This window comes from Triticum aestivum, chromosome 6D (assembly GCF_018294505.1).
Source record: "Triticum aestivum cultivar Chinese Spring chromosome 6D, IWGSC CS RefSeq v2.1, whole genome shotgun sequence".
Taxonomy (NCBI): domain Eukaryota; kingdom Viridiplantae; phylum Streptophyta; class Magnoliopsida; order Poales; family Poaceae; genus Triticum; species Triticum aestivum.
This window is the reverse complement of record NC_057811.1, coordinates 482,039,750-482,065,238: the sequence shown is the minus strand read 5'-3', so window position 1 is coordinate 482,065,238 and position 25,489 is coordinate 482,039,750. Positions and strand designations below refer to the sequence as shown.

General features: G+C 45.9%; 2 protein-coding genes and 1 long non-coding RNA gene across 4 annotated transcripts; 2 read left to right on the top strand and 1 right to left on the bottom strand.

The window, feature by feature from the left end:
• Window positions 1-206: 206 nt before the first annotated feature.
• On the top strand, window positions 207-3,266 carry LOC123146175 (uncharacterized). Its single transcript, XR_006472648.1, has 2 exons — window positions 207-1,138; window positions 2,060-3,266. It is a non-coding gene; the product is annotated as an uncharacterized lncRNA (long non-coding RNA).
• A 3,546-nt stretch (window positions 3,267-6,812) lies between these two features.
• On the top strand, window positions 6,813-8,491 carry LOC123146174 (CBS domain-containing protein CBSX2, chloroplastic). 2 transcript variants are annotated; one of them, XM_044565764.1, is made up of 5 exons: window positions 6,813-7,219; window positions 7,377-7,553; window positions 7,741-7,810; window positions 7,893-7,964; window positions 8,205-8,491. In XM_044565764.1, the coding sequence occupies exons 1-5, from the start codon at window positions 6,851-6,853 to the stop codon at window positions 8,258-8,260; spliced, it is 744 nt and encodes a 247-aa protein (XP_044421699.1). In that variant the 5' UTR covers window positions 6,813-6,850; the 3' UTR covers window positions 8,261-8,491. The 2 variants fall into 2 exon arrangements, with proteins under 2 accessions (XP_044421699.1, XP_044421698.1); XM_044565763.1 differs by having other exon boundaries at window positions 7,374-7,553.
• Window positions 7,846-14,039, bottom strand: LOC123146173 (protein LUTEIN DEFICIENT 5, chloroplastic). Its single transcript, XM_044565762.1, has 16 exons — window positions 13,555-14,039; window positions 13,227-13,446; window positions 13,054-13,125; window positions 12,790-12,900; window positions 12,502-12,693; window positions 12,238-12,399; window positions 12,059-12,154; window positions 11,869-11,970; window positions 11,692-11,724; window positions 11,514-11,594; window positions 11,358-11,440; window positions 10,795-10,926; window positions 9,688-9,748; window positions 9,356-9,421; window positions 9,029-9,287; window positions 7,846-8,462 (listed from the first exon to the last, which is right to left on the bottom strand). The coding sequence occupies exons 1-15, from the start codon at window positions 13,833-13,835 to the stop codon at window positions 9,072-9,074; spliced, it is 1,908 nt and encodes a 635-aa protein (XP_044421697.1). The 5' UTR covers window positions 13,836-14,039; the 3' UTR covers window positions 7,846-8,462; window positions 9,029-9,071.
• Between the last annotated feature and the right edge of the window lie 11,450 nt (window positions 14,040-25,489).

Sequence of the window (25,489 nt, the reverse complement as noted above, 5' to 3'; positions counted from 1 at the left end):
TGCTGAAAATTGACAGTAATTTTTCATGTATTGGAGTGAAGGCTCAATGCTGCATTGCTGACTGGCACATCAGGGGCAAGCAGCAGACCATAAAATTACAAATGATTTCTCCGCGGAGCGGAAGATTGGTGGAGGTCCATTCGGAAACGTTTATAAGGTTTGGTTATTTTACTTTAACATCTTCTAACCTTTCCACCAATGTCCATTTGGAGTACTCACATCTTTGTATCTGTGGGATTAATAATACAGGGTGTCGTGCCAGATGATGGCAGAGTGATTGCGGTGAAGAAACTTCAGGAAAACGCACAGATGCTGCCTGACAAGACATTCAACAATGAGGTTCAGAACATTAGGGCATTACCTTTAGCTTTTTCTACATTTCCATGTTTGGAGCTAGGACATTTTGATCTCCAAATGCTAGTTTGACATTTCACTAGCAATTCTGAAATACTCATGCTAAAGATTGCAGGAAAATGCTTTTCTCTCTATAGTTTGAGCCACATCTATAGTGTGATCATTTAAATTCAGGTCATGTACTCCTGGGAGTTGTCTGAATTTTTTTGTTAGAACTTGGGAGTCGTACATGACCTGTAGAACATCTAAAGTTCCGTTAGAAGATTCTGTAGTTCAAGGTTTGGTCTTCGGCCCTCTGTTTCTGCTATCCGCTGATCTTAAATGTGTGTAGTTTGCTCCATAGCAACTACACACACTGTCAAAACTAACAAGATGTTATACTGTTGTCAAAACTGAAAACTGAAAAGTGCCGTCATTTTAACTGAATTTCTCTGAAGACATAATTGCAGTGGCTAGTCCTGGATATTGGTGAGAATCACAGTCTTGTGGTTGAAATTCTACACATGGTAAAAGTTCAGTGTAAATGTTTGAAATTTTGTTTGAAGCTTCAGTGTAAATGTTCTATTTTAAGAGTACAAGATCACTGAATACAGTTTCTTGGGGTCCTATTTTTCAGTGTAAATGTTCTATTTTCAGTGTAAAATTTTGTTTAGAAGGGCCCCTTATTTTTTCAGATTCTTCTATGATCAATGCAGAGACTAATGGAGATAATAGCTAGTGCAAAGGAGTCTATTTGGATAGTGGAAGGGGAATCAGATTGCCTCGGGGGACAAATTTGACTAAGGTAATTTATTTTGAACCTACCACTGTTGCTCTGTTGATCTGCTGTTAGTCTTCTCCCGGCTCTCCTCCCTCTGCTCCTAGTCAGAGAGAATGCCAATGTGATATGGTTTCAGTCAAAGAGCATCTGAAAATTCGTGTTGTTAAATTCACTGAAAATTCAGCTAATTTGACTTTATTGAAACTAAATTCAGTTAACTCCTTACAGCAAATTCAGTTAACTCCTTACAATAATTTGGAATTTGACCACAAGTAGCTGTCAGCAAGAATGTTCCAATGAAACATTTTTTAGATGACCCATAAGACTAACTGAAAATATTGGAAATATACTCCAGCCTTGAGTAATCTGGTGGAATCATATTAATTGTTTCCAAAATAAATTGATAGATTGTGGACTGAAATTATTTAGAAATAAGATAGCAATTGAGATAAGATAGCAATTGATCTAGCTGATTATATCTATCAACTTTCAGAAATGCATGTTCAAGAAACAGGATTGTTTCGTTGTTATGTTATCTAGAAATGTCTGAACTAATCTAAACATGTGACCACTATAATCTGTTCATCATTCAACAGCAGTGCAATACTTGAAACCACTATACATGTTTCTCAGCAGCAATGTCTGAACTAATCTGACCACTATAATATGTTCATCATTCATTCATCATTGAGCCGTAGTTGTTGTTGCTGCTACAATTTCAGCAAGCAAGCATTTCATCAAAGCCACACATACACAAACATAAGTGCAGTCTTGTGGATCCACACAGGCTGCTGCAGTTGAAGATCACACAGGAATTTGAACTTCAGTTTAAATTTGAGCTTCAAGTTCATCAAAAGTTGGGAGCACATGCAGCAACACTGAATTTAAATGTGTACACTGAACTTTTACAGGCAGCAGCACTGAACTTTACCTCTTGCGGCACAGGCGGGCATCAGCAGCGGCGAGGGATGGGGTGGCAAAAGGCAGCGGTGGCGAGGGGCGGGGCTCGATCAGGCGCCCGGTCGTCTCGCCGCTGGGCAGACCCGCGTGGCCCTGCCAGCCGAAGCAGCCAGAGAGAGGAGCGGCGGCCGCGGGCGCGAGGAAGCGGCCTGGGACGTGAGCAGCAGCACGCACTCCTGGTCCAGGCGATCGACACCCAGGATCACACAGAGCTCGAGGAGGACGACCTCAACCGGATCACGGCGGGAGGCTCCGGCGACGCGCGGAAGGGATCTTGGCAGGAGGGGAACGCGCGGAGGAGATCGTGGCTGGAGGGGGACGCGCGGAGGTGCTCGTGGAATGAGGGGAATGCGCCAGCGCGGTTCCTCAGCGGCGGCGGAGCAGTTCCTGGACGGCGCACGTCCTGGCCGGCGTAGGTGAAGAATCGTACGACGGCATCCTTGGCGACGCGTGGAATCGTGCAGGTGCAGGTGGGTGGCGGCGGTGGAATCAGAGGCGTAGGTGGCGGGCGGCGGCGGAATCAGAGGGGCAAGTGGGCTCGTGCTGGAGAACGGCGGCGAAATCAGCTGGGCGACGCCTGCCCAGGCGATGCGCGGGGACAACGGAGGAAGAAGATGGAGACATGGTTCTATTTGAGACAGTTTGAAAACTCCAAGGGCATTTTTGCAAAAACACTAGTACACTACGCGGTGGACAACTTTTTCCGGACGGAGAGAGTACATAACACCACCGAGGGAGAACAAATCATCAGCTTCTAAAAAAGACAACATCAGTGACGGAGCTACGTGCAATGCTAAGGGGGCCACAATGAGTACTAAAATATAAGTTTTTGGAGAGATTTTACTATGGATCATATACGGAGCAAAATGAGTGAATTTATACTCTAAATGCATCTAGATACATCCGTATGGGGTCTATAGTGAAATCTCTACAAAGACTTATATTTAGGAATGGAGGGAGTAGTAAGCTGAGTAGTTATGGGTATTTGTGTGCAGTGTTGTGCACGGTCTGCATATCACCACCCTTATAGTATCCAGTCCAACCCGCTGCGTATACCGTGCATTTCTGGCTGCAGCCTGCAGCGTCCGCCAGATCCGCAAACAGGCAGTCGTGCGGATTTGGAGTCCTTATCACCATGTTTGTACTTATCAGGTTGTTGAATCAAACCATTCTGCAAGCACCGTTTCAGTAATGGCTCCTGTTTAGTATAACTACGGAGTATGTTCTAGATACATTTTTTGATAAAAAAAAGGATAGAAGACAAAGCAAAAACCTGCCTGAAATCATCTACTCCCTCCGTCCAGAAATACTTGTCGCACAAATAGATAAAATCGGATGTATCTAGAACTAAAATATGTCTAGATACATCCATTTCATCGATAAGTATTTCCGGACGGAGGAAGTACATGATTAATTCCATGTAGAAGAGACATTCTACACCGGCGTAGAGCGGCCATCGGCGGCAAGCGACGTCCAAACAATGGGCGGCGCACTTTCAAGCAATGGGCAAGCAAGAGAAGCCCCACAGAGCGCTAGAAGGAGAGCCGGTGGATCTTGGGGAGGGCTTGGCACATCTGGGATACGGTGATCTCGTCGGGCGGCACGCGTTGAGTGGCATTGTGTTGAATCAGATGCAAAACAAAGTAGTACGTGCACACAGCCCAGAGGGTTCGGATCGGAGAGAGCTCGCCGCAACGACCCATCCCAGGCCCACGACGGCGGGGAGGGCAATGGAGCAGGTGGTTGGGACTAATTCCCCTGCCTCGGGCAGTGGACTCACATCTGAATCGACATTAGCTGCAAGGCAACGAATGCCGAGCGGGTGAAAGTTCAGCAGGATGGACAGAGCAATGCCGATGGATGCCATCTATTGGGCCATGGAGGAGGATGAATCATCGCGCGGGAGTACAAGGCGTGGAACTGCACCAATATGCTCTTCCCCTCCACAGGTTTGAGTCTCCATGGTTGGGAGACTTGGATGAGGTTCTATTTCGTCGTTTAGATACATCATCATTGTTCTTCAAATCTTGTGATCCGCTCTCTCGTTTCCGGGAATTTTCCGTCTGGGTGTTGTGTGTATCGCACATGGTCCGGACCGAACCACGTCGGCCTGTCGAAAATCGACCAACTCAGTCACCATTACATTCATGAGTTTCAGAGTTTGCAGTTGGGATCGATGGGATGAGGGGCGATCCTGGGCTTTCCCCGGGAGTCGCCGCCGATGCTACTTCAGCCCGGAAAGAGAGTTTGGGGCGAGCTGAGCGACAAACCTGCCCGCACGAAAATGACGCTCCACTTCCCCCGGAAACAGGGCTCGCGCCGGCGGCTGGTCTGTGCGTGTGGCGCCGACGCCGCCGAAACAGAGAATGTACGGCGCCGCGGGACTCGTGCCGTGGCGTGCGACCTGGGCCTGCCTAGAGCGCTAGGGTGGTTGTTACCAACTCGCCACGTATTGGGCATGAAGGCCCGCAGTCCACAAGCTGCAAAGCCCATAGCTCAAGGTGTATTATGTTCGGGCTACGACAAGTTCATGAAAAGAGATGCCCATGAGAGATCGACCAATCTAAATTATGATTGTTTCACCATCCAGTGTGACATCATGGATGTCAATTAATTAAATAGTTGAATTTCCATTAAATAGGTTCATTGTTTGACCTCGATGAAAAAAATGTGTTCATGTTAATATGGAGCAATGTCAGGATGACAAATAGTTGATTTTCCATCAAATGGCTTGAAGGGATACTAAGATTTTAGAAATGACAACAAATATTTCATGTGTTGAAGCAAAAAATGGTTCTATTTGCTAATTGTGCAGAGAAACAAGATGTGATTATCTATATTTATATTTATTACTTGCTATCGTGTCATGTTAGTGTTTGTTATTCTAGACGTGGAAAGTGCATATGATGGCCGGGCTCCAGGGTGCCCGGTATTATTTTTCAAAGAAAATACAGTTTATAAATCTTAAGAAATTTGGAAAAGTATACACATAAGCATATACGTGTAGTATATATGTACACAATTTCATGAAGAAACATATATCTTCATATGTGATGTACAAAAAAAAAAGACAAATAGTACATAGATTAAAATGAGCTTTTTCTTTGTTGTATTTTGGGCTAGATTTTTGTCTTTTTCTATATCCTGCAAATAATCGTATCATTTTGATGATTTGCACATACTTAGATAACACATATATGTATTTGTAGAAAAATAATACTCCCTCCGATCCATATTAATTGAACTAAATCTGCATCAATTAATATGGATTGGAGAGAGTAATATTATTCCCTTTTTTCTTTGTAAAACAGTTTCTCTGGAGCTCGTCCTATGAAACGCCGGTCTCATTCTAGACCACCATATTTGTATTTTATTGTGCAATATAGTGTATTCTAACATGTACAAGCTAGAATCTTCCTTTATTTTTTGGACGTATAAGTACAAATATTTTTAATTGCACATCAGCATTGCTCCAGGTACCTTAAGTAACAAAACATTCTCCCTGATACATAACTAAACATTTTTTTTATTTTAAATATAAATATTTATTAATGAAAATAAAGTTTTTATCATGTGACTATACTTTTTTGTTTTTATGAACTCTATATTTAAGGTAGTTGTCCTAGGACCAAAAAGAAAGTACTAGTAATAAATATTTATAATAATAAAAGTATAAATATGAATATAATTTTTTTATGTTGTTATTTTTAGTAATAAATAACAAAAATAAGGTATATGTTTTTTCATTCTTGTGGTTATGTACATGTCTTTTTTTTTTGCGGTTGGATATTTATAACTCTGCTGTGCATGTGTTGCACGGGCACTTTGCCAGTGCAACATGATTGAAGATTCGTGCTGATTCTTTTTTTTTAGCACAGTATTCGTGCTGATTCTGCAGCGTTCCCTGGGACTGGGATGGGAGATTCTGCGCTGCGCTGCGCTGCATCATGATCTTCCAGCCCCGTTTTGGAGCGCTGGATCCTCTCTCTCGCCTGTTTTCCGCCCCAGATTCATTCATTCACACGAAACCGTGGGCTCATTCATCGTCCCTTCCGGCTCCGACAGGTCAGCAGGCTCAGCACGCACGGCGACAACCCAACCCACTGGCCGGAGTTGGCGGAAGAAAACGGCATGCAACGTCGACCTCCGGCTCTCCGCCAGCCGTACCGGAGGGAAGGGTCGGCACTCCTCCATCCTTATCCGGTGCCACGTGACCGGGCCCACGGGAATCCCGCCGGCCACTCCCCGACCGCCACGCCGGCCGCCGGGTCCCGCTCCGGCGGGCCACTGTTCCGAGGGGAAGCACCGCGTGGCCGGGAAACTCCACGTCAATCCACATCCGAGGACCAGAGATTCCGGGCGGGGACAAGAAACGCCCAGATCCAACTTGTCATCACATTCAGAGTTAGGTGCACATCCAGATCCATCACCCCAGCCTCCATGAATTACCACCCCAGCCCAGGGGTTAAAACTTAAAACGCCATGATCAACCACCCAGCTTCTGCCACTCTTTCTCCCAAGGAATTCACTGCCATGATTCTACCAACCTTGGCTGAAGCTCACTGATCACACAGAGATATACTCCTAGATATTTTATCTGTCAGCACACTCATCGGTCGTCAAGTCAAAGTGGGATCTCACTTCTCAGCAGCACCAGTCACTCACCCGCTGGTGGGCCAGCGAGCTCTTGCCTCCCATGCAAGCATGCCCATCCAGCTCAGGTCACTGACAATAGACATGGAGCGATCCCAGCACCTCCAGCTTCACTCCCTATAAATGGAGGCCCTGCTGGGATCTGCAAGAGAACACAGTTACACAACATCCACACAAGACAAGGAAGCAGTAAGCGGTGAAGAACAGCTAGCATCCATGGCCTGCATCAATACCTTGCAGAGCTGCTCCATGTTCAAAGGGGCCAAGACTGAAGCCAGAAGAGGTAGAGCCAGTGGCGGGAGCTTTGGGTGCCGGGCGTCCACGTTCATGGACGGCAGCGGGCTCCGGCTCGGGCTCGACGAGAACCCCGACGCCATCATCTCCGGGGAGTGGCCCGAGAACTTCTCCCTCCTCAGCTACGACGACCTCCGCGCGTACCTCCAGTCCCAGCAGCAGCAGCAACAACAACCACCTTCCCATGCCGGCGATCAGGTGCTTCTTCTTGCTGATCTTGCAGTCTCTGTCCATCTCCTCTCTTGATGCTTCTTCTTCCTGCTGATCTTGTACTCTCTGTCATCTCCTCTCTTGATGATGCTTCTTCTTCTTGACCCCTTGCTTGACTTTGTACTTGGTTGGCTGGTTGCAGCAGCGGGGGCCGCTCCTGCGCGAGGCCATGTCGACGCCCGTGCTGATGGTCACAGCGGAGCAGGCGCTGGTGGAGGTTGAAGGCCACTTTCAGCTCGTGTCAGGCCTCCCGGTTGTCGACAGCGCTCGCAGATGCATCGGGGTCGTCGTCAAGAGCGATCGTGTGAGGGCTTCACATGGGGTCAGCTCAGCTCCTCCCCCTTCTCTCTTCATCTGTTTTACACACAACTCTTGCTGCCTTTCGGGTCCGGCAGACGACGAAGAAGAAAAAGACAGAAAAAGAAAACACACCCCACCCACATATACAAGTTGCTACCTCAGTATCACCATCTTGTGTTAGCTAATCTAGTTGCTATTTGTTGCAACAGTCGAAGACGAAGATTGCAGATGTGATGACATCTCCAGCAATCACGCTATCATGCGATAAAACAGTGACCGGTAATTGTTGTTTCCACTCATCATTTATTTTCATATTTGTTTCCAGTTAATTTAACAGTACGCAATCGTGTGATGCCAACAGATGCCGCAGCTCTGATGCTCAGGAAGAAGATCCACAGATTACCGATAGTAAACCAGGACAATCAAGTAATAGGTGAGTAACAGAAAACACGACAAAACCGGCAGTAATGTAGTGTTTTTTACACTAATGTAGGAGCGTTTTTTATACTACTCCCCCCGTCCCATAATATAAGAGCGTTTTTTACACTAATGTAGTGTCAAAACGCTCTTGTATTATGGGACGGAGGGAGTAGATCTGTATCATCCCCTTAACATCGACTATTGTTTGGAGTATGTTTCAAGCTTAACAGGATATTCTAAACACTGCTAACAGGTATAGTTACCCGCGATGACGTTCTTCGCGCGTTGGAGGCCATGCTGAAGTTTTAGTGATGCAGGAGTCCATGCCCGGTACTTGTGGATTTTGTAAATATGTGTGTCCGCGGTACTTTTGAGTAGCAGGCAGATCTATAGTCTGTAAAAGTGTAGTAGCCTGTATCGCAAAAATAAGCCTGGGAACTTTTAGGAGAGCTTTTCCTTGTAAAGAAGCACGCCCGGAAGCTTCTGCTCTGTTATGTACCGTATCTGGTATCTGCGCATGAAAAATGTTTCCATGAGCAATGACTTCCACATTCCACAGTAAGATTAACTAAAAATCATAATAATGTTTCAGAAGAATGGAGGCAATATGCTTTAAAAAAGGACTTGCCTAAATTGATCATGAAATTTAATTAGGTGCAGCCACGCGTGTTCATAGACAATGATGGTATAGCATACGGTTTCCAGAAGCAGTACAACAGTTTTATCACCAAAGATGTATAGCATGATGTAATTTACTAAATAAAATATATGACTTCATGATTAACAACGAGAAGTGCAAACGAAGTTCCTTTGCCTTAGCCACTCAACAGACAAGGACTATATGCCTATGAGCACTTCATCTTCTGAAGAAAAAGCAGTGCCTTTAATTTATTGGACATACAACATCTTTGAGCACTTCAGGTAAACGAAGTGTGCCATACGAAAACTACAGCAGGACAATGCAAGAGAAAGGAGGGAAAAGGCCAATGAATGCCCATACCAGAGAATATAACCAATTCAAATGCGAAGGAACTATAACTATTAAAATTTCCAAGTAGAACTGAGATGAGAACGTACTCATTATGTATCTCATTGCAATCTGAGAATCAAAAATGATAAATCACACTTGACTTGTCGACACCTCTACTTGTTGACCTTCTCCGGATGCAATACTAGCAGTAGAAACAGCCACTGACGCAGTAGAACTTGTGCTTCCTTCTGAATCGGAAACGATTTTCATCTCTAAGTTTGGAATTACAGGTGGCTTTATCCTCCGAGTAACAGTCATGTTGAGTCCCTTAGTTGTGTGAATCGTTGCTCCAGTTGTCATCTCGACCTACAATAGAGCTATGATAAATATATTTTATCAGCTATGATGAATCAGAAAGCTGGTGGGAAACATACCGGAGGTGCTCCTGGAGCCATCTGAAAATCAAATCGCTTGACAAGCATTGCTGTTGCCACCACAGTCTGCACAGAAATTGCAGAATGTCAGTGATTCTCCCAATAGTCAAGGAACAAATGACTGTGAGCAGTGCATCCTCGTAGCGCATAGGCTGGGATAGCAACAAATCTTTGTTTTCACAAAAAAAAAAAGTCTCATATCCCAAGAAGCCGAAAGAAAGAAGGCCTTAATACGACTAAATCAAATTACTAATTACCAGCAAAATTCATGAAATGGCAAAAAGCTATTTCAATATTATCAGCTGAAACCCTAAATAATCAAAATGGATTACCTCAAAAGTAGCAAACATATCGCCTACACATTTCCTTGGCCCGCCACCAAATGGCAAGTAACTGAAAATTCAACAAGATTTTATGAACACAAGTGAGTTATAATTTAAAGCAGGTTTGTTAGGCATTAATTAAACAGTGTAGCAAGCAGATGCCACCACTATTCTTAAGAAGGAAAAGCAACCACAATCACACAATGGATCTCTAAGAGTTTGACAGTGGTAACTAGGATCACAACGATATAATGGTGCTCATGTATGTAACAGAACATAGCGACACAGAGAAGCAAAAGCCTAAAAAACACAAGAACGTAACTGTATTGCATATTTATTTATCTATTACTAATTTCGAGTTTCAATGGTATGTTTAGAAGACGACTTTTATCTACTAAATGGTTAGTAGATACTTGTTAGATTCATCACACCAATATGCCATAAAGGAACAACAGTCATCACTTCTTTATCAACCAATATGCCATTGCACCAACCTACCGTAATATTTCAAATTGTTAGATTCATCACAGCTGAAGATACCACATAGTCCATACTCTTAGAATGTACCCATTGAGCATTATAATTTATCACCCGTAACACTAAACAATATATATAACCCCATTAATGTATCTCCCATTAAGGCAATATCCAATCTATGAAAAGTTACAATTTCTAATACATTTCTCTTTATAATATCCAATGTCTACTGGAAGAATCTTTTCTGGGACACTCATAAAGGAACAACAGTCATAAAAAAATGCAACAGAGGATGTTTAAGTGTGATGGCTTCTTGCTTTTGGTAAAATCTTAAGGTGAAAAATAATTGCTGCTTTGTTTGATCAGAAGTGTCATTTCCTGTTGCTCATTGGAGTAGCATTTTAATATTCATCTCATTTATCTCTGCATCATGTTCACCCTCAATAAGATCCACTAACTATATTCCATGCTACTGTCCAAATACATTTTCTAAGACAAGAAGAAATATAGCTATATACATCCGTATGTAGTCCGCATTGGAATCTCTAAAAAGACTTATATTTAGGAACGGATGGAGTACTAACTAGAGTGACACATGGTTTACGAAAAAGCATTTTATTACAGTAATAGGGATGGAACCTGAATTTTTGGTTTGTCTCATTTGGATTCGGTCCGTCCAAAGGCCACCTTTCTGGATTGAAAACATCCGCATCGTCCCAATGCTTTGGGCAGCGATGAAGGTTCCAGATGGATATAAAAATGTCTTCTCCCCTAGAGAAGAGCAATATATATTTTCAGAAATACGAAAAGTTTAGCTTCCCATAGAAATGCTAAATATAAATAAACAGTATCAGACATACAAATACCCAACAGCAACAACTAAACAAACTTCGCTACCAGCAACAGCATAAGGACAAGCAGAAAACAGAACATGTTGAGTAAAATAGTCTGCACAAGACTGGGAAAATGCAGGAACACCCTAATGTTACTCACACGGTATCTAATTAAGGGAAAAAGATGTGGAAAAGCCCAAATAAGACAAAAGGAGTAGAACTAAGCTAGCCTTTTCTTGACAAGGTATCTAATCAAGGTGGTTTTGTGACAAAATAATAAACGGTCCTTACTCCTTACACTTGACTAGAGACTAAGCTAGCCTTTTCTTTAGTGACTTAACAGATTGAATTCTGATGGAAAATGCTTACTTGCCGATCGGGTACTCCCCTAGCATATCATCCTCGAGGGAGCGGCGAATTAAAACTGGCGGCTGTGGATATAGTCTCAAAGACTGCAATAAATGTAATGTTATCATTCAACGACGAAACTCATTATGTGGCAAGGCAACAGTTTTTGGTACTTACTTCGTTAATAACTCGAGTAGTATATTTAAGTTTCTTCACATCATCAAGTGTTGGTAAACCATCTCCTAGAACAGCATCAGCCTGTGGATAATTGAGCAAAGAAAAGTTAATTGGCATTTGTACGATTCAGAAGTGTACCTCCATGGAAACCCACATTGAGCATAAAAGTTGAGTCTACCTCAGCTTGGAGCTTGGACATTACATTCGGATACTGCAAGTTAGCAATATATAACACAGTGAGAATAAGTACCAATATTGATGGCTTGATGAATATGAAAATGATGAACGACACATTATCATTTGACATTGCTATACTACTATAGCACTGAGTTTTCAGTTATTGGCAGTATCACACCTTAGACAGAAGATAAAATGTCCAAGTCAAGACTGCTGCAGAGGTCTCATGGCCAGCTATGAGCATTGTCATCAGATCATCACGGAGCTGCTTGCTGGACACCTAAGATAGATGGATTGAACAATGGAGCAATGTGAATATCAGCAGGTTAAAATATCTAAAAGACTTTGTCAGTGCAGATGTCCCATACATCATCTCCAGATGCCAATAGAAAGTGAAGAATACTAGGATCTTTCTCATTCATGTATTCCTCATGAAACTGCAGATCTTCTTCATCTACCATCCTCTGCAGTAATTGTCCCAGTGTCATGATTTTTCTAAACACAATAATTACTATTTACTAATGTCAAAGTATAAGAGAAGGCTTACCTTGCAAGTAGCAATTAGTTCATCGAGAATATTATTTATCAGTGCGAGAGCTTCATTGACCTTCCTCTGCCGAGGGGAGATGTCTTTCCATATGGGTATTTCCCAAGTTGGAATAGGAGATGTGCTCCGCATTTCCGCTTCCCGTAATGTTACATACACAGCCTGATGATGAACCAGCAAACCGAATAAGTAAAGTTGACAGAAAACATAAGCAAATGAAATTTCATAATGTACACAGGAATACGACAAAATCTGAGCAATAACCTCAACTATTCCATTATCGTAAGATAATGAATCAAAATCATAATTGAACACTGCCTTCCCGATGACATCCAGCGTTAGTCGAGAGAAGAGAGATTCCATCTCCACATCCTCCCCATCGGATGCCGCCTTGTCCAGCTTCTGGCACAGACGGTCTGAAGCATTTCCGAAGAGACCTATCATCGCTGTCACGTACTGCCGAACACAATATTCAAGTGAGTAAAAGTGTAAAACCACACTAGAAAGGAAGCAATACACACAAAAATTTGATTGCGAGTAGGAAGCAAGAACCTTCTGATGCAATGCTGGTACAATGGCACGCCGTCGAACACGCCAGACCTCCCCATCAGCCGGGATCAGACCTGTGCCCATCACAAACTCCAATATTTCCGCAAGGATACCCTGCACCCACCACATGATCAAACAAGGACTGAATCAAACAGGCATTCTACTGATTTCTGAAGCCTTCTGAAACAATTCTCTACTGATTTCTGAAGCCTTCTGAAACATTTCTGTACTGTTTGAAAATGAGTAGAACCAAATTCAGAACCAAACCTTGGAATAAGCCTTGGAGTTGTCCCTCAGGATATGCTTAGCTACATCCGGATCAGAGACGATGAGGAAAGACTGGATGAAGAAGATGAAAAGAAAGGTGCAGAGCATTAGCAACATGGCATGGTTTAATAGGACTGCAATTTTGGGGGCAATTCGATGGATGACTCGCTGACCTTGGGCCCGAAGTTGAGGCGGAAGACGCCGCCGTAGGTGAGGAAGAGGTCGTAGAGCGGCAGGAAGAAGGCCTCCCCGGCGACGGACGCCAGCGACCCGACCGCCTGCGGCAGCTCCGGGCCCCTGCGCTCGCCGCCCGCTACCTTGGTGAGCAGCCCGGCCGCGAGCTCCCCCGGCGGGCCCAGCTTGGCCAGCCTCGCCGCGACGGGCGCGAGCCATCTGGACAGAACAATTCAAGCACCGCGCCTGATCCAATCAGCACCGGAGCTGCACGAGGAGAAAGAAATGCGCGGAGAGGATAAGGGATTTGCCGGGGAAGTGACTGACCCGGGGCCCTGGGCGGTGAACTCGCCGGAGGAAATGCGGGCGGTGAGCTCGGCCCGGCGCTTCTCAAGAACCTTGTCGGGCCCGTCACCGCCGGACGCGGAGCAGCGGAGGAGCGGGCTATTACGCCGGCTGGCTGCCGGAGCGAGGCGGAGCCGGCCCTGGCCGGAGCCGAGGTACCGGGGCGGCGGGGTGGAGGACGCGTTGCAGCTGCCGGCGGTGGTGGCCATGGCGGGCGTTGCCGCGGCGCCGGCGGCGCAGCAGGGGTGCAGCGGCAGCGGCATGGGCGGACGCTGCCGCTGTGGCGGGGCAGGGGGGAGAGGGAGAGGGGATGAGGTGAGGTGCGTGCGCGCGTGCGTGGAGAGCGGAGAGTGGAGAGAAGAGGAGGGGGGACGTGGGGTTGGGTGCTCCGTCTGTTGTTGTTGCTAACGGATACGAGGCGACGACGACGACGACGGCGACTCGCCGGATTTTGGAGGCTGCCGTAACGGAATCTGTCGCCCGGGGGTTGGAGGCATCTCTCCACGGTATCTATTTCTCCGCTACCATACCGTAGTACAAACAAAATCCACACAACATGTGAGAAAAAAGACAGAGAATAAAATCCACACAGGAGAGGCTTCCTTCATATTATTAATATATATTATATTCTTCCTCGATTCTGAGCAAGTCCTGCCATCCACTTGCCACCTCCTCTAGGCATACAAGGGTGTATGGTGCGTCGACGAGCAAAGTCCAGGAGAAGTTGTGGTCTTCGGAGGTGCCCGACATTGGTCGTGATGCGGTGTTGTTCTCAGTTAGGCCAGACTATTTGCTTGTAGTTTTGTTTGGTCATCGATGGCTGTCAGTGGACTTGCCCGGGTGTGGTGTGGTGTTCTTGCTACGCTCGTTGTTCGTAGCGAGTGTTAATGTTCTTACAGTTCAAATTCCGCTTTCTATAAAGCTATGATACACATAGGCGTACTCTCGAAAAAAATTATTAATATATTCTTCTGAGCTTCCACCTATTAATATTTTTGAAAAAAGATCCAAATCTATTATGTATAAAAGTTCATCATCAAAAGTAACTTTTAGTATTTCTAGTGTTCGTTGTACTTCCATGATTGAAGGTGAATAGATCGATATTTTCCCGCAAAAAAAGTACAAAATCACCTCAAACATAATACTCCCTCCTATCCTGAAGATTCAAAAATGTGTTACATCCGGAACTTTTTTTAGAAATGAGGTTTGTGTCTGATTTTAAATTAATGAAGCCCTTACAACCAACATGACAACACAACACAACACAACACAACACAAAAGCACAAAGCAAAAGAAAGAGCTTCTTCAAGATACTGAAGCCCTCAGACATGTCGAAGGACCGATGCTGCAAATGAAGCCGGCTTGAGAACGAGATCAACCGACAGAGGTGGCTATGCCAATGCCATCGCCTGGGCGCCCAACAGACCAGCGCCATCCCGTTCCATCGCCAGAAGGAGCCCCCAGCTCCTCGACCCGGCTCGAGAGGCACCGCATCATCAGGCGATGGAGAGTTCAACACCCTAGAACGCGGATGGAGACAAGGCCCAAGACAACAAAGGGAGGTCTTCGAGCACAACTACCTCGCCGAACCTAGCTCCGCATGAGAGCACCACCGTCGAGGCAGGATCCAACACACGACGAGAAGAAGCAGCCATTCATGAAACTCACCCCAGCAACAAGCAACCTAGGCCCTTGCTCGCGAGACAGAGCCTCCAAGGAGGACATGACGCCACAATTTTGCCGTCATCCGGTCTAGAACCAGCTAGACCAATGGTTTTCACACAGGGCCCATGGTGAATGGGTCACCCACGATGACACCTCTACGGAGGAAAACGACACACAACAGTTTCACTATCACCGACACTGACACTGTCAGGCAGCTCTTTTGCTTGGGACTCAACCCCCAACAACCATGGTCGGCTAAGGAAAGTTGCACACAACGCCCGAAACAGGCCTGGTGGCAGCGAAGACCACACCCGCATGATTGACACCCCCGGAATGAGCCACCTCGCCGCCCACACGGCCGAGGCAACACGAGAGCACCCCGCGTAGCAACACACGCCGGAATGGTGTCGCCGTGCCCACCGTCCGAAGTTGTGGCTCCAGTAACCGAGGGGATCAACCCTCACCCACCACACACATGGCAGTGGACCACAAGCACGCAACAGGGCGCCCTGCTGCCGCACTGGCGCAACTCCGCCACCCACTAACCCAAAGCCGACACCTTTCACCCGCACAGAGGCAACCCTATATTTGAGTTGTTGGGCGTCCCGAACAAGCAGACACATGGGCCACCAACAGGAGGAGCGCCATGCCCACGGACTCCGTCGGATCGGAGGTAGCATGCCGAAGCTGGCGGATCCGGTAACCGGCGTCACCCGAGACCCCACCTAAGCCCGCCTGCCATATGCGCGGATCCGCACCACCAGGCTCCAAGGGCAGCAGCCCGCGCCACCCCCACTCCTGCCGAGGGGCGTGCCGCCACCAAGCAAGGCCACGGACGTCTAGGACAGGGGGGGATGCAGGGGGCGGGATCTGGTTTGCTATGCCGGTCAGGGAGAGGAAGAACGCCTGAGGGGCAGGGAAGGGGAAAAGGAGATGGAGGGAGCGCCCTGCTGCCACCGCAGACGGCGGTCACCTCGTAGGTCGCAGGGATGCGAGGGAGTGTTGAAATCTAGCGAGCAATGTTAAAAAAAAACACATCCTGAAAACTGCACACATGTTCAAATTTTAATTTTACTGTTCATCCAGGAGCCTGTGAGCTCGAACTCCCGTACTCCATGTCCCTTTTTATGGGCATCTTTTTGTAATCGGAAGAAGAAGATACTGCATGGGTAAAGACAAATGATTTTGCAGGTTAGACAAAGTAGCCGATGGCAACTACGAGGTACTCCTAGCTGACAAAAATCGTTGGTGGTAAAGGTAAGCCAACAGAAAGGCTTAAATGAGTACTTTGCGTTTGGCCTTTCCTGATACTACTAGACACGTGGCAGTACTACCGTTTAACTAAGAGAGCATCCCGCTGGCAGAAGTTGGGCACGGCTGCGAGGATAACATTGAACTGCATTCCCGAAGGACATATTATTCAGAGTTGCACAAAGTTTTGATCATAAAAAAACAATCCCAATCGTGATGCAAGACAAGATCACGGTGCTGGTCTGCTTTCAAAATTTTGTTCCGCTCGGGTGGAGATGGTGACGACTGACGACATTAACCCGCAACTGATCCATCCAACGCCCACACTGCTCAAGGTTCGAATCTCAAACTCTCAGTTTCATGCAGTGTACTCACTGTATATGTTGTCTGTATTTATGCGTATACATCTCCAAAATATTGCAAGCCATTTGATGGCAAACTTTTGGTTATCCGGAATGTGGAAACCAACATTCCATGTAGCAGCAACTCGTCGCCTCTTTTTTTTCCTCGTGATGAAGATCCACTTACAAATATCGTAAACAATATTTTACTAATTTATATGAAAATTAGGCTCAAATTTTGACTGCTCACACACATATAATGGTTAGATACGGTTTGTAACTAGTTGGTCGGTTAAAAGTTGGTGTACTTCATGGTTCTAAAGAACTTGGTGTATATGATGATCCCCTAGTTATGTTGTGTGGATGCACTAAGCACATTTTTAAATGTTTCTATGATCTATGTTTTTTTTGTCAGATAAGCTTGTTTCTTGATCATGTCTCATCCAGGGTTTTAGCAGGTAGGGTTTTAGATAATTCTGACATGTTAAGCAGCCCCATCCATATCTTGGGTTCTGATCCCTCTTCTGCAATTTGTTTCCCCTTCAATTTTTTGATCTTATGACTTTCTTCATCTTCATCCATCTTTCCCCGGTTGTTACCGGTGGCGGCTAGGGAACGGGTGCTCTCGATGGCGTGGGGAAGAAGAGGTTGGCGTGGGGGACGGAGCTAATAATTTTCTTTTGTTTTCTTTCATATCCATTGATTCATTATCTAATGAACCAAATTCAATGTGACTGAAGCATAAGAAAATTTCAGATACCTGACATATATAGATGCTCGAAAAGAAAAATGAAGAATAGCACCAATCCCTTAAACTAGCCACAGTTGTATAGCTAGTTTTTGTGGAGAATGGCGTTTTGGTTCTCGGCCTCCATGAAAGCCGATTTTTTGAAAAAAAAAATTCAAAATTTAAAGAAAAAATTGGTACAAGTAAACAAGGATGTGAGGCGTATGTGTGTAAAATTTCAGGATGAAATACGTTGAAATGCGACCTGTATAAAAAAGTCAAATTCATGGTCTGAGAGGATGAATAGTATCATGTGTTAAAAAACTATAGATTTGTCTTTTTTTGCACGGTCCTCATTTCAATGTATTTCGTTCTGAAAATGTACACACTTGTGCACTATGCCTTCATCTATCTTTGTATATTATTTTTCCGAAAATTTTGAGATGTAAAAAAATATGAATTTTCATAAATTTGGAATTATGCATTTGGAGGCCTCCATGAAGCTCGGCCTCCAAAAGCAATTTCCGGTTTTTGTGCAGTTAACTCATTTGCATTTGCATCTATCTCATTTACAGGCTTCTGTTGCAAAAGCTGCGCCCTGCAACTGCATTGTAACAGTACGTGGCCGCCTGATGGCCAATCTCAGTAAAACCACGCGCATGTCATGTGCGTGCACGCACCGTCGCCAAGCCAGCTACAGCCCGCGAGAGCGAGACACGGCCACCAAATCCATCGAGGCGTCGACCGGCCACGGATCAGTCACCGTTCAAAGGCTGGCCCTGCTGACCCGATCCGTGTACGTCCGTCCGTGTTAATCGGGACGCGCATACCAAAAAAACCAGCAGCCAAGCCAAGGAGTGACCGTGCAAGCTGCGGACAGGACAGGACACGTCAGTGTCCACACCAGCAGTGCACTTGTACGCGGGTCCGGCGTCATGGGTAGCGGTGTCCGGCAGCAGCTGCGCGGCCTCGGCGGCGGGTGGAACGGCGCCGGTGCCGGGAGATACGGCGCGACGTACCCGTGTGGCCGTCGTCCTCCTGCTACCCTGGCCTGGCGCGCCCGCCGCCGCTGCGGCTTGGTACGCTCCTCTGGCGCAGGCTCCGGACCACGGCCAGGGCTACTCATCGGTGCCGCGCGGGTCGGAGTCGGACACGAGTACGTCGGATCGTCATACCAGATCGAGCACCAGACGACGATGGCATATGCATATGCGTACTCCTTTTGTGGTGGTAGTAGTATATCTCCGTTGAGTTAATTATCAGCTGGTCTTTGATCGGGCAGTCCTAGTAGACCAGTAGTAGCAGTCCAGCGAGCAGCTGTCCTAGGCCTCTCATATAGCGGGGGTAGACACACGATGTAACCTATGCCAACATAATAGCACCGGAACGCAGGGGAAGCCGGCAGCATGTGCCGGTGTCCAGGGCGACCGGGTGCGGTATTGTGACATTATTGTGACGGTGTCACGGGAAGGAGCGCCCATAGTCAGGCCCCAGGGATATAGCCATATCGGTGAACCTCGTTAACAAATCTCGGTGTCGTGCTCATGTGATTGCTTGGTTCTCGGACAATCGACGGTATGCCTCGGATTTATTTCTAACACAAACGTATCGACTGCAAATGCAAAGCATGCGGGGCACGCACACTGTCAGTTGGGTTCAGAGGCGGGCAGGCAGGCGGAAGCGGCCAAACCTGAAAACCAGATTCTTGTTGTTGATAAGTGGAGTACAGTACTTTTGTTCCATCCATCTGATCTGCTGCTTCTTTTATAGTAGTAGGTAGTGCTTCGGTTCGCTCGAACCGGCACAAGGCAGGAAGAAGCCAGCCAGGCAGGCCCGGCCGCGAAACGATCCGCTAGCTGATTTTCGTCGTACGTGCGTAAAACACGGCACCACATTTAAAATTCAAACTTATCTAAAAAAATAGACAGCAAGGAGGGTTAAGTCAGTTCAAGTAGTAGTAGCCATACGGTGAACCCGATGAGGATTTGTGACGCGTCAAGAAGACCAATTGAAGGCGAACGAGAGGTGAACTGCTGGCCATTCTGAGGAACATCATGTTGGTGCTCGCCATCTGCTGCCTTTATTCAGTCTGCCTGTTTCATTTTGCTACATGTGGCTTTTGCTTATACTTTGTCCACTTGATGCTTTGTCACCGTTATCCTGGCTTGTAATAGGGCTAGTCTGCTATGGTGTTGTCTCGGTTTTCATCCTATAGTTTTCGCTCCGATATCGGGCAAATGCAGCCGGTTCCCTAGCGGTGCGTTGAACTCGCTATCCCATCTTTCCTGTCCCCCGTAAGTTTATGGAACTGTGTTGTTTTTCCGTTGAATGAAAAGGGGGCTAGCCCGGTTTAAAAAAAAATATCAACCGGTTTAATTGAGTAGTGGTAGTAGTAGCAATGACAGTCTGATACTATATTCGATCGAATAAATAGTCATGGGAAGGCATGATGGTACATGGTAACAAAACAAATCATGATGCAAAATACAATGTTTAGACAATGACAACGTGCGATTGTAAGCGTGCTTGCCTAGTGCGGAATTAAACAGAAGGTTGCTTTGTAGTATGATCTCATCTGAGGAAGGAAAGCATATTCTTCATTGTTAGTAAGTAGTACTTCTATTTGTTCGATTACTACATCTAAAGTATTTGATCTGTCCGTCTCCAGATGATGGGGTGAACTAGATGAGTTATTCGCACCACTCTCGTGCGCTAAAAAACCTCATCCTTACATTAGTGAATGATGTCAGAAAATCCTCATTTTGGTAGGAACTTGATTATGGGCTACCGAAATATCATTACGACTCAGAGTACAATGGAATCAACAAGAAGCAGCCTCGTGAGCATCTGGTGAGCCCTGCTCGTCGTGTTTGCAATGAGGGAGATGACACGAGTAGGAGGTTATTAGGTTCCCAAATAGAGGTTATTTTTGCTGCAATGGGGGATTGTTAAGTGAAAAAAAACACATACGTTGTTGCTTATCTATTGCAAGCACATATGTGATAAGTCATGGTACTTATATATGACAAGTGGTACTACTTATATGTGATATGTCAGGTCACTTACAGCAGAAAGGCGGCATTATGGCAAATTTGACAATTTTGACCTCAGGACGAAATCATTTCACAGAATGAACTGGGTGCGAAACTATTTCACTCCCCTGACCCTTTTGTGTAGCGCCCGCCACGCCGGCGCCACACCCTACTGTGCAGCGCCTAGCGCGGCGGCGTTGCACTCCTGTCTACCGTGGCAGCCCTGGGCCCGCACCCAGCAGTGCAGCGCCTCCGAGCTAGGCGCCACACATGTAAAGTGCAGCGCCTAGCCGCTAGGCGCCACACATGTAATGTGCAGCGCCTAGCAGCTAGGCGCCGCACTGTGACTTATCCAGCCACTTGGCTGGCCCCCCTCCCCCACCCCCACACCACACACTCTCCCATTCTCTCCCCGAGCTTTGCCCCCTCTCCCACTCTCTCCTCCTCTCAAATCCTCTCCCAAATCTTGCAAATTTGAAGAATTTGTCCGTGGATTTCGAAGTCAAACCCCCCCTCAAGGTAATATTCTCCGATCCCCTTGTTTTGATCCAAGTAAAGTTCTCCCATTGCTCATTTGTTGCTAGTTTGGGGAAACCCTAGTTTTGTTTGGATCTAGAGATTTGCATGGAGATGTGAGATATTTGTTTGCCAATTTCTATGATTAGGCTTTGTTAGTATGCTAGGGTTATTCTTATGGGTGTTCTTATGTTGGTGCTAGGGTTAGGTTTAGGGCTAGGGTTATGGTTATGGTTAGGGTTAGGGTTATGGTTAGGGTTAGGGTTGTTGTTTGATATATATATTAGGGTTTGTATTCTGTGTTAATCCTTGGATTAGTACTCATGGAAGCAATGTTACCTTGTGTTCTTTGAATGCTTATAGGGATGGGAAGAACATGTGTGTTTGTTCATCATGGGGACAAAGACGCACTACAAAAAAAATACACTTCCGTGATGATACGTGTTTGTCACAGTAGGTCGCTTTTTTGTCATGCATGTACATCCATGACGATTTTATGACAAAATCAAGATAGTCATACCTGTGCTGTCGTAGAAGTGTTCCATGACATTACCAAAATTATCATCACGGAAGTGTCCACTTCCATGACGATAAATCGCGCGTCACAGAAGTGCTTTCGTCAAGGGTGACCGACACGTGGCATCCACCGTAACGGAACGCCGTTAAGCTATCGGGTCGGGTTTTGGATCCGATAACCCGTTAACAGCCCCGACCAATGGGAAATTTCCACGTGTAAAATTCTTATTGGCCGGACGAAACATGTGTCAGCTCGTTAGTGGGTCAGATAGGCGCCTATGATATGTCGACACGTGCCACGGCCCACCACTGGCCCATTTAGCTTACAAAGCCGGCCCGTTTGACTTGGTCAAAAGTTAACGGGCTGGCCCATGAAAAGCCTGTTAACGGTCTCTTCGCAAATAGCCCATTTTACGGCCCGTTAACTCACGGCCCGTTAGGCCCTAAAGGAAATTGGCCCAACAACGTCATGTGGGCCGTCGAATATAACACAGTCCATTTCAATTTTGGCCCATATATGGCCCACGACGTCTTTCGGCCCATATGAGGCCTTCGTATCTTTCGGCCCTTTACAGGCCCACGGTGACTCTAGCCCATAATGAACAGTAATTTTCTTTATACCCGTTAACGGCCCGTGATTTACATGGGCCGTTTCCAGCCAGTGTTAGCTTTCGGCCTATTGACGGCCCATACGTTCTTGGGCTCCTTTTCGGCCCTCGATTACTTCCGGCCCGTTACTGGCCTGTTCCCCTAATGGGCCAAATTCGGCCCATGGCAAGAGTCGGCCCGTTACTGGCCAGTTCCCCTAATGGGCCAAATTCGGCCCATGGCAAGAGTCGGCCCGTTACTGGCCTGTTACCCTAATGGGCCAAATTCGGCCCATGGCAAGAGTCGGCCCGTTTCTGGCCTGTTAACCCGTTGCGCCGTTTCCAGCCCGTCCTATATTCTGGCCCATTGACGACCCGTTATGCCTGTGACAGAATTAAGCCTTTGCTGTCCTATGACCTGTTAACGGCCTGTTACCGTGCTGGGCTGATACCAATTACGCCAGATTACGACCCATGTAGACCCATTTATCCGACGGCCCGAGGCCCACCGATTATAGGCCCATTTATCGACGGCCCGTACGAGACCCATGGATCCTACGGCCTGTATATGGCCCATGGTAGTTGCGGCCACTAGCAAACCAGGGAAAAAGAAGACTAGGAAATAAATAAGGCCGAAACTAACGCTAGGCTATTAAGGCGATTGCACAGATTACATCCACTCGGCATCAAATATCGCCACCAGTGCAAATATAGGGAACACCCTACACTATACAAAAATGGCCTGCTGTTTTCTTCAGCCGGTGGTTGCACGTTAAGAATAAATTTTGTATCGCACCAAAACAAATTACAACTATATAACAAAAGGAAGGTTGGCATAAAACTTAACAGTCTAGCAGATAAATGCACCACCAGAAGTTCAGAAGCTCGGTTCATTTGACCTGACTGTTACGTTTTCATGTTGTATTGTCCGATGGAGCACCATAACCCTCGCCTTTATTTCCCCTAGGCTCCTGAACAACATAGCAAATGTCTGATAGTCTGTTTTCAAAACCATGCATATCTTGACGACATTGAGCAATGTTTCTCCTTGTTTCACAAAGGGTCTCTGTTAGGGAATGGACTTGTGTCTGGAGCGCAGATACAACATTGCTTTGAGCTTGCATATCTTGATCATGAGGCAGTTTGGACGATATTGCCTTAACAACCAACCCAGTATTACGCAGGAACGTGCTTTTGGCACTGTTAGTGGACAGGTACTGACCCACTGCAGCAAGAGCTGACATTGCGGTTATAGTTGCCTCGCCACCTTCAGAAGGTGGCGGTTCCACCATTTTTTCCATAGCTCGCTGAAAAGTTGAGGTTTTACATTAGTAGTACCAGAACAGAAGATATTAAGGAGGCAGCAAAACCAAACAAAATAGCTTTGGTCTATATATAGAACTTATTCTGGTGAACCCATGTAAAATATTAGTTGTATTTTATTGAAAAGTACATAATAAAACCAGGTTCCAAACATATGACCATGTACCATCGGTAATGTATTGTCTATTTCTTCACATTGCATTGAGGGCTAAGGATAAAGAGACGAAGTTTATAATACGGTAAGCATAGTATGACATCATTCATATCACAAAACAACTGAGAACAGACAAACAGGCAATTGTAACGTTGTGCGGGCAAGTCCAGCACGGAACTAGATTACGGGTCAAGATCAAAGGAACATCACTCCTCTCTTTTAAACCTTGTAAGGTGCAATGATACGCTAAGACAATTGTGTATAAAATTGAAAAGAGTAATAGGCATTGGCTGCAAACCATGTAGTTCAAGGCACAAGTCAGAGTAAGTAGTAGTTAAAAGGCATGAGGATTAAGGACTTACAACATCGGCTTTGACTGGTGTAGTCATGCCCTTCTTCTTGCTGGTGTGACAGTCCTTGAAGATTTCCACAACAATTGGTTCAGGTACTTTTTGGTCCTTGCGGGCTTTCCTCTGCATTTCGAACAAGTCAATATAGATCTGATAATATGGTACAGCGAAAAGAGTGAAACAGCAGCTAATTACAAGAGCCTCGCAGTGTGCAATATAGCTACGAGATCCTGTCGTCTGTTGGAATTTCACTTTCGTACGGTTGGCCTTGTTCTTTGAACAGTTCACCTACAAGAAGATAGATTTGTGTGGCACATGCGTAAATAGGACTTCAACATGTGATCTGATCATATATATATAATGTACCTGATACTTCGGATCAGACCAGTGTTTAACAAGGCCCCTCCAGTCTTCATCCGATATATTTTCCACTGGAGATGTTTGGGAAAGTTCACTGTTAGCCTTGCCTTCAAAGTGAGTTTTCCTCAAGTTATACCGATACTGTCGCAGAGCAGACTTGAAAACATGGGTGCAAGCTTGTCTGGTTGCATCATCTTGGCTATCCAACTTGAACCTCATCTGTTAAAAATTATGGGAGTCTCATTATCAGCAACCTAGAAAGTATGGGACAGAGCAAGACGATATTACTAGTTTCCATACATAACCATACTTACAGATAAATGGTCGAGGAAGGTGTTGAACTGGGTTTCGTCTTTGTCATTCCTGTACTAAATCCATGTTGGGAGGATACGTACATGACACCTAACGGCAACCGCTGCCTCTGATACTAACTTGGCTGACTCTGTAGCATCACGTGGCCTTTTTAAACCTACCTCAAAACGGATCTCCATTCTTCCTCCTCTAGATTTAGTTAACCTATCGAGCATTATCCCTGATGTTTGTTTCCTCTTGCGCCTAGGTGCTAGTCCAACAACGAACATAGGAAGTGTTAGTGTACATCAAACTGTGAGACTACATATAAAGAAGCATGCAACTGTAACTTGACTCCAGCAACTACCTTCTTGCTGTTGAAGCTCACAAGGTTCATCTGATATTGCCAACTCGTCTTGTGTCAAGAGTGCTTGGGAAGTAGTGTCAGGTGGCAAGGGAGCTTGGGAACATGCTGCTAGCTCAGTTGACGAACGAGTAAGTCGTGCAGCTGGTAGTACTGTGGTAGGTGTTGCAAGAACTAGGGCTGTCTCTGCTTGTTTGGTGGCAGCTATTTGTTTCTGTTTCGATTTTTTTGCAACTCGTGTAGCATGGGATGCCGTGTTTGTAGAATTTTCCGCTGGACTTTGACCTTCTATTGCACCATCAGTACCAGCAGAATCTGCAGGATTCATCCGCTTCTCATTCCCTGCCATTATGTGTTTCTTCCTCTTTCTCTGTGCCATGTTAAGTCAAGCCGACAAGAAAAACGAATAACAATTTAGTTCTTCAGAACAAATTGATGCG

Bases quoted from the DNA above. Each gene is read 5' to 3' on its own strand.
- LOC123146174 (XM_044565763.1), top strand. From the start codon at position 6,851: ATGGAGGCCCTGCTGGGATCTGCAAGAGAACACAGTTACACAACATCC. The intron at 7,554-7,740 runs GTCAGCTCAGCT...TTGTTGCAACAG, and splicing joins GTGTGAGGGCTTCACATGGG to TCGAAGACGAAGATTGCAGA. The intron at 7,965-8,204 runs GTGAGTAACAGA...CACTGCTAACAG, and splicing joins CCAGGACAATCAAGTAATAG to GTATAGTTACCCGCGATGAC.
- LOC123146173 (XM_044565762.1), bottom strand. From the start codon at position 13,835: ATGCCGCTGCCGCTGCACCCCTGCTGCGCCGCCGGCGCCGCGGCAACG. The intron at 12,694-12,789 runs GTTCTTGCTTCC...TGTGTTCGGCAG, and splicing joins TACCAGCATTGCATCAGAAG to TACGTGACAGCGATGATAGG. The intron at 9,749-10,794 runs GTTCCATCCCTA...TTGAATTTTCAG, and splicing joins GAGACAAACCAAAAATTCAG to TTACTTGCCATTTGGTGGCG.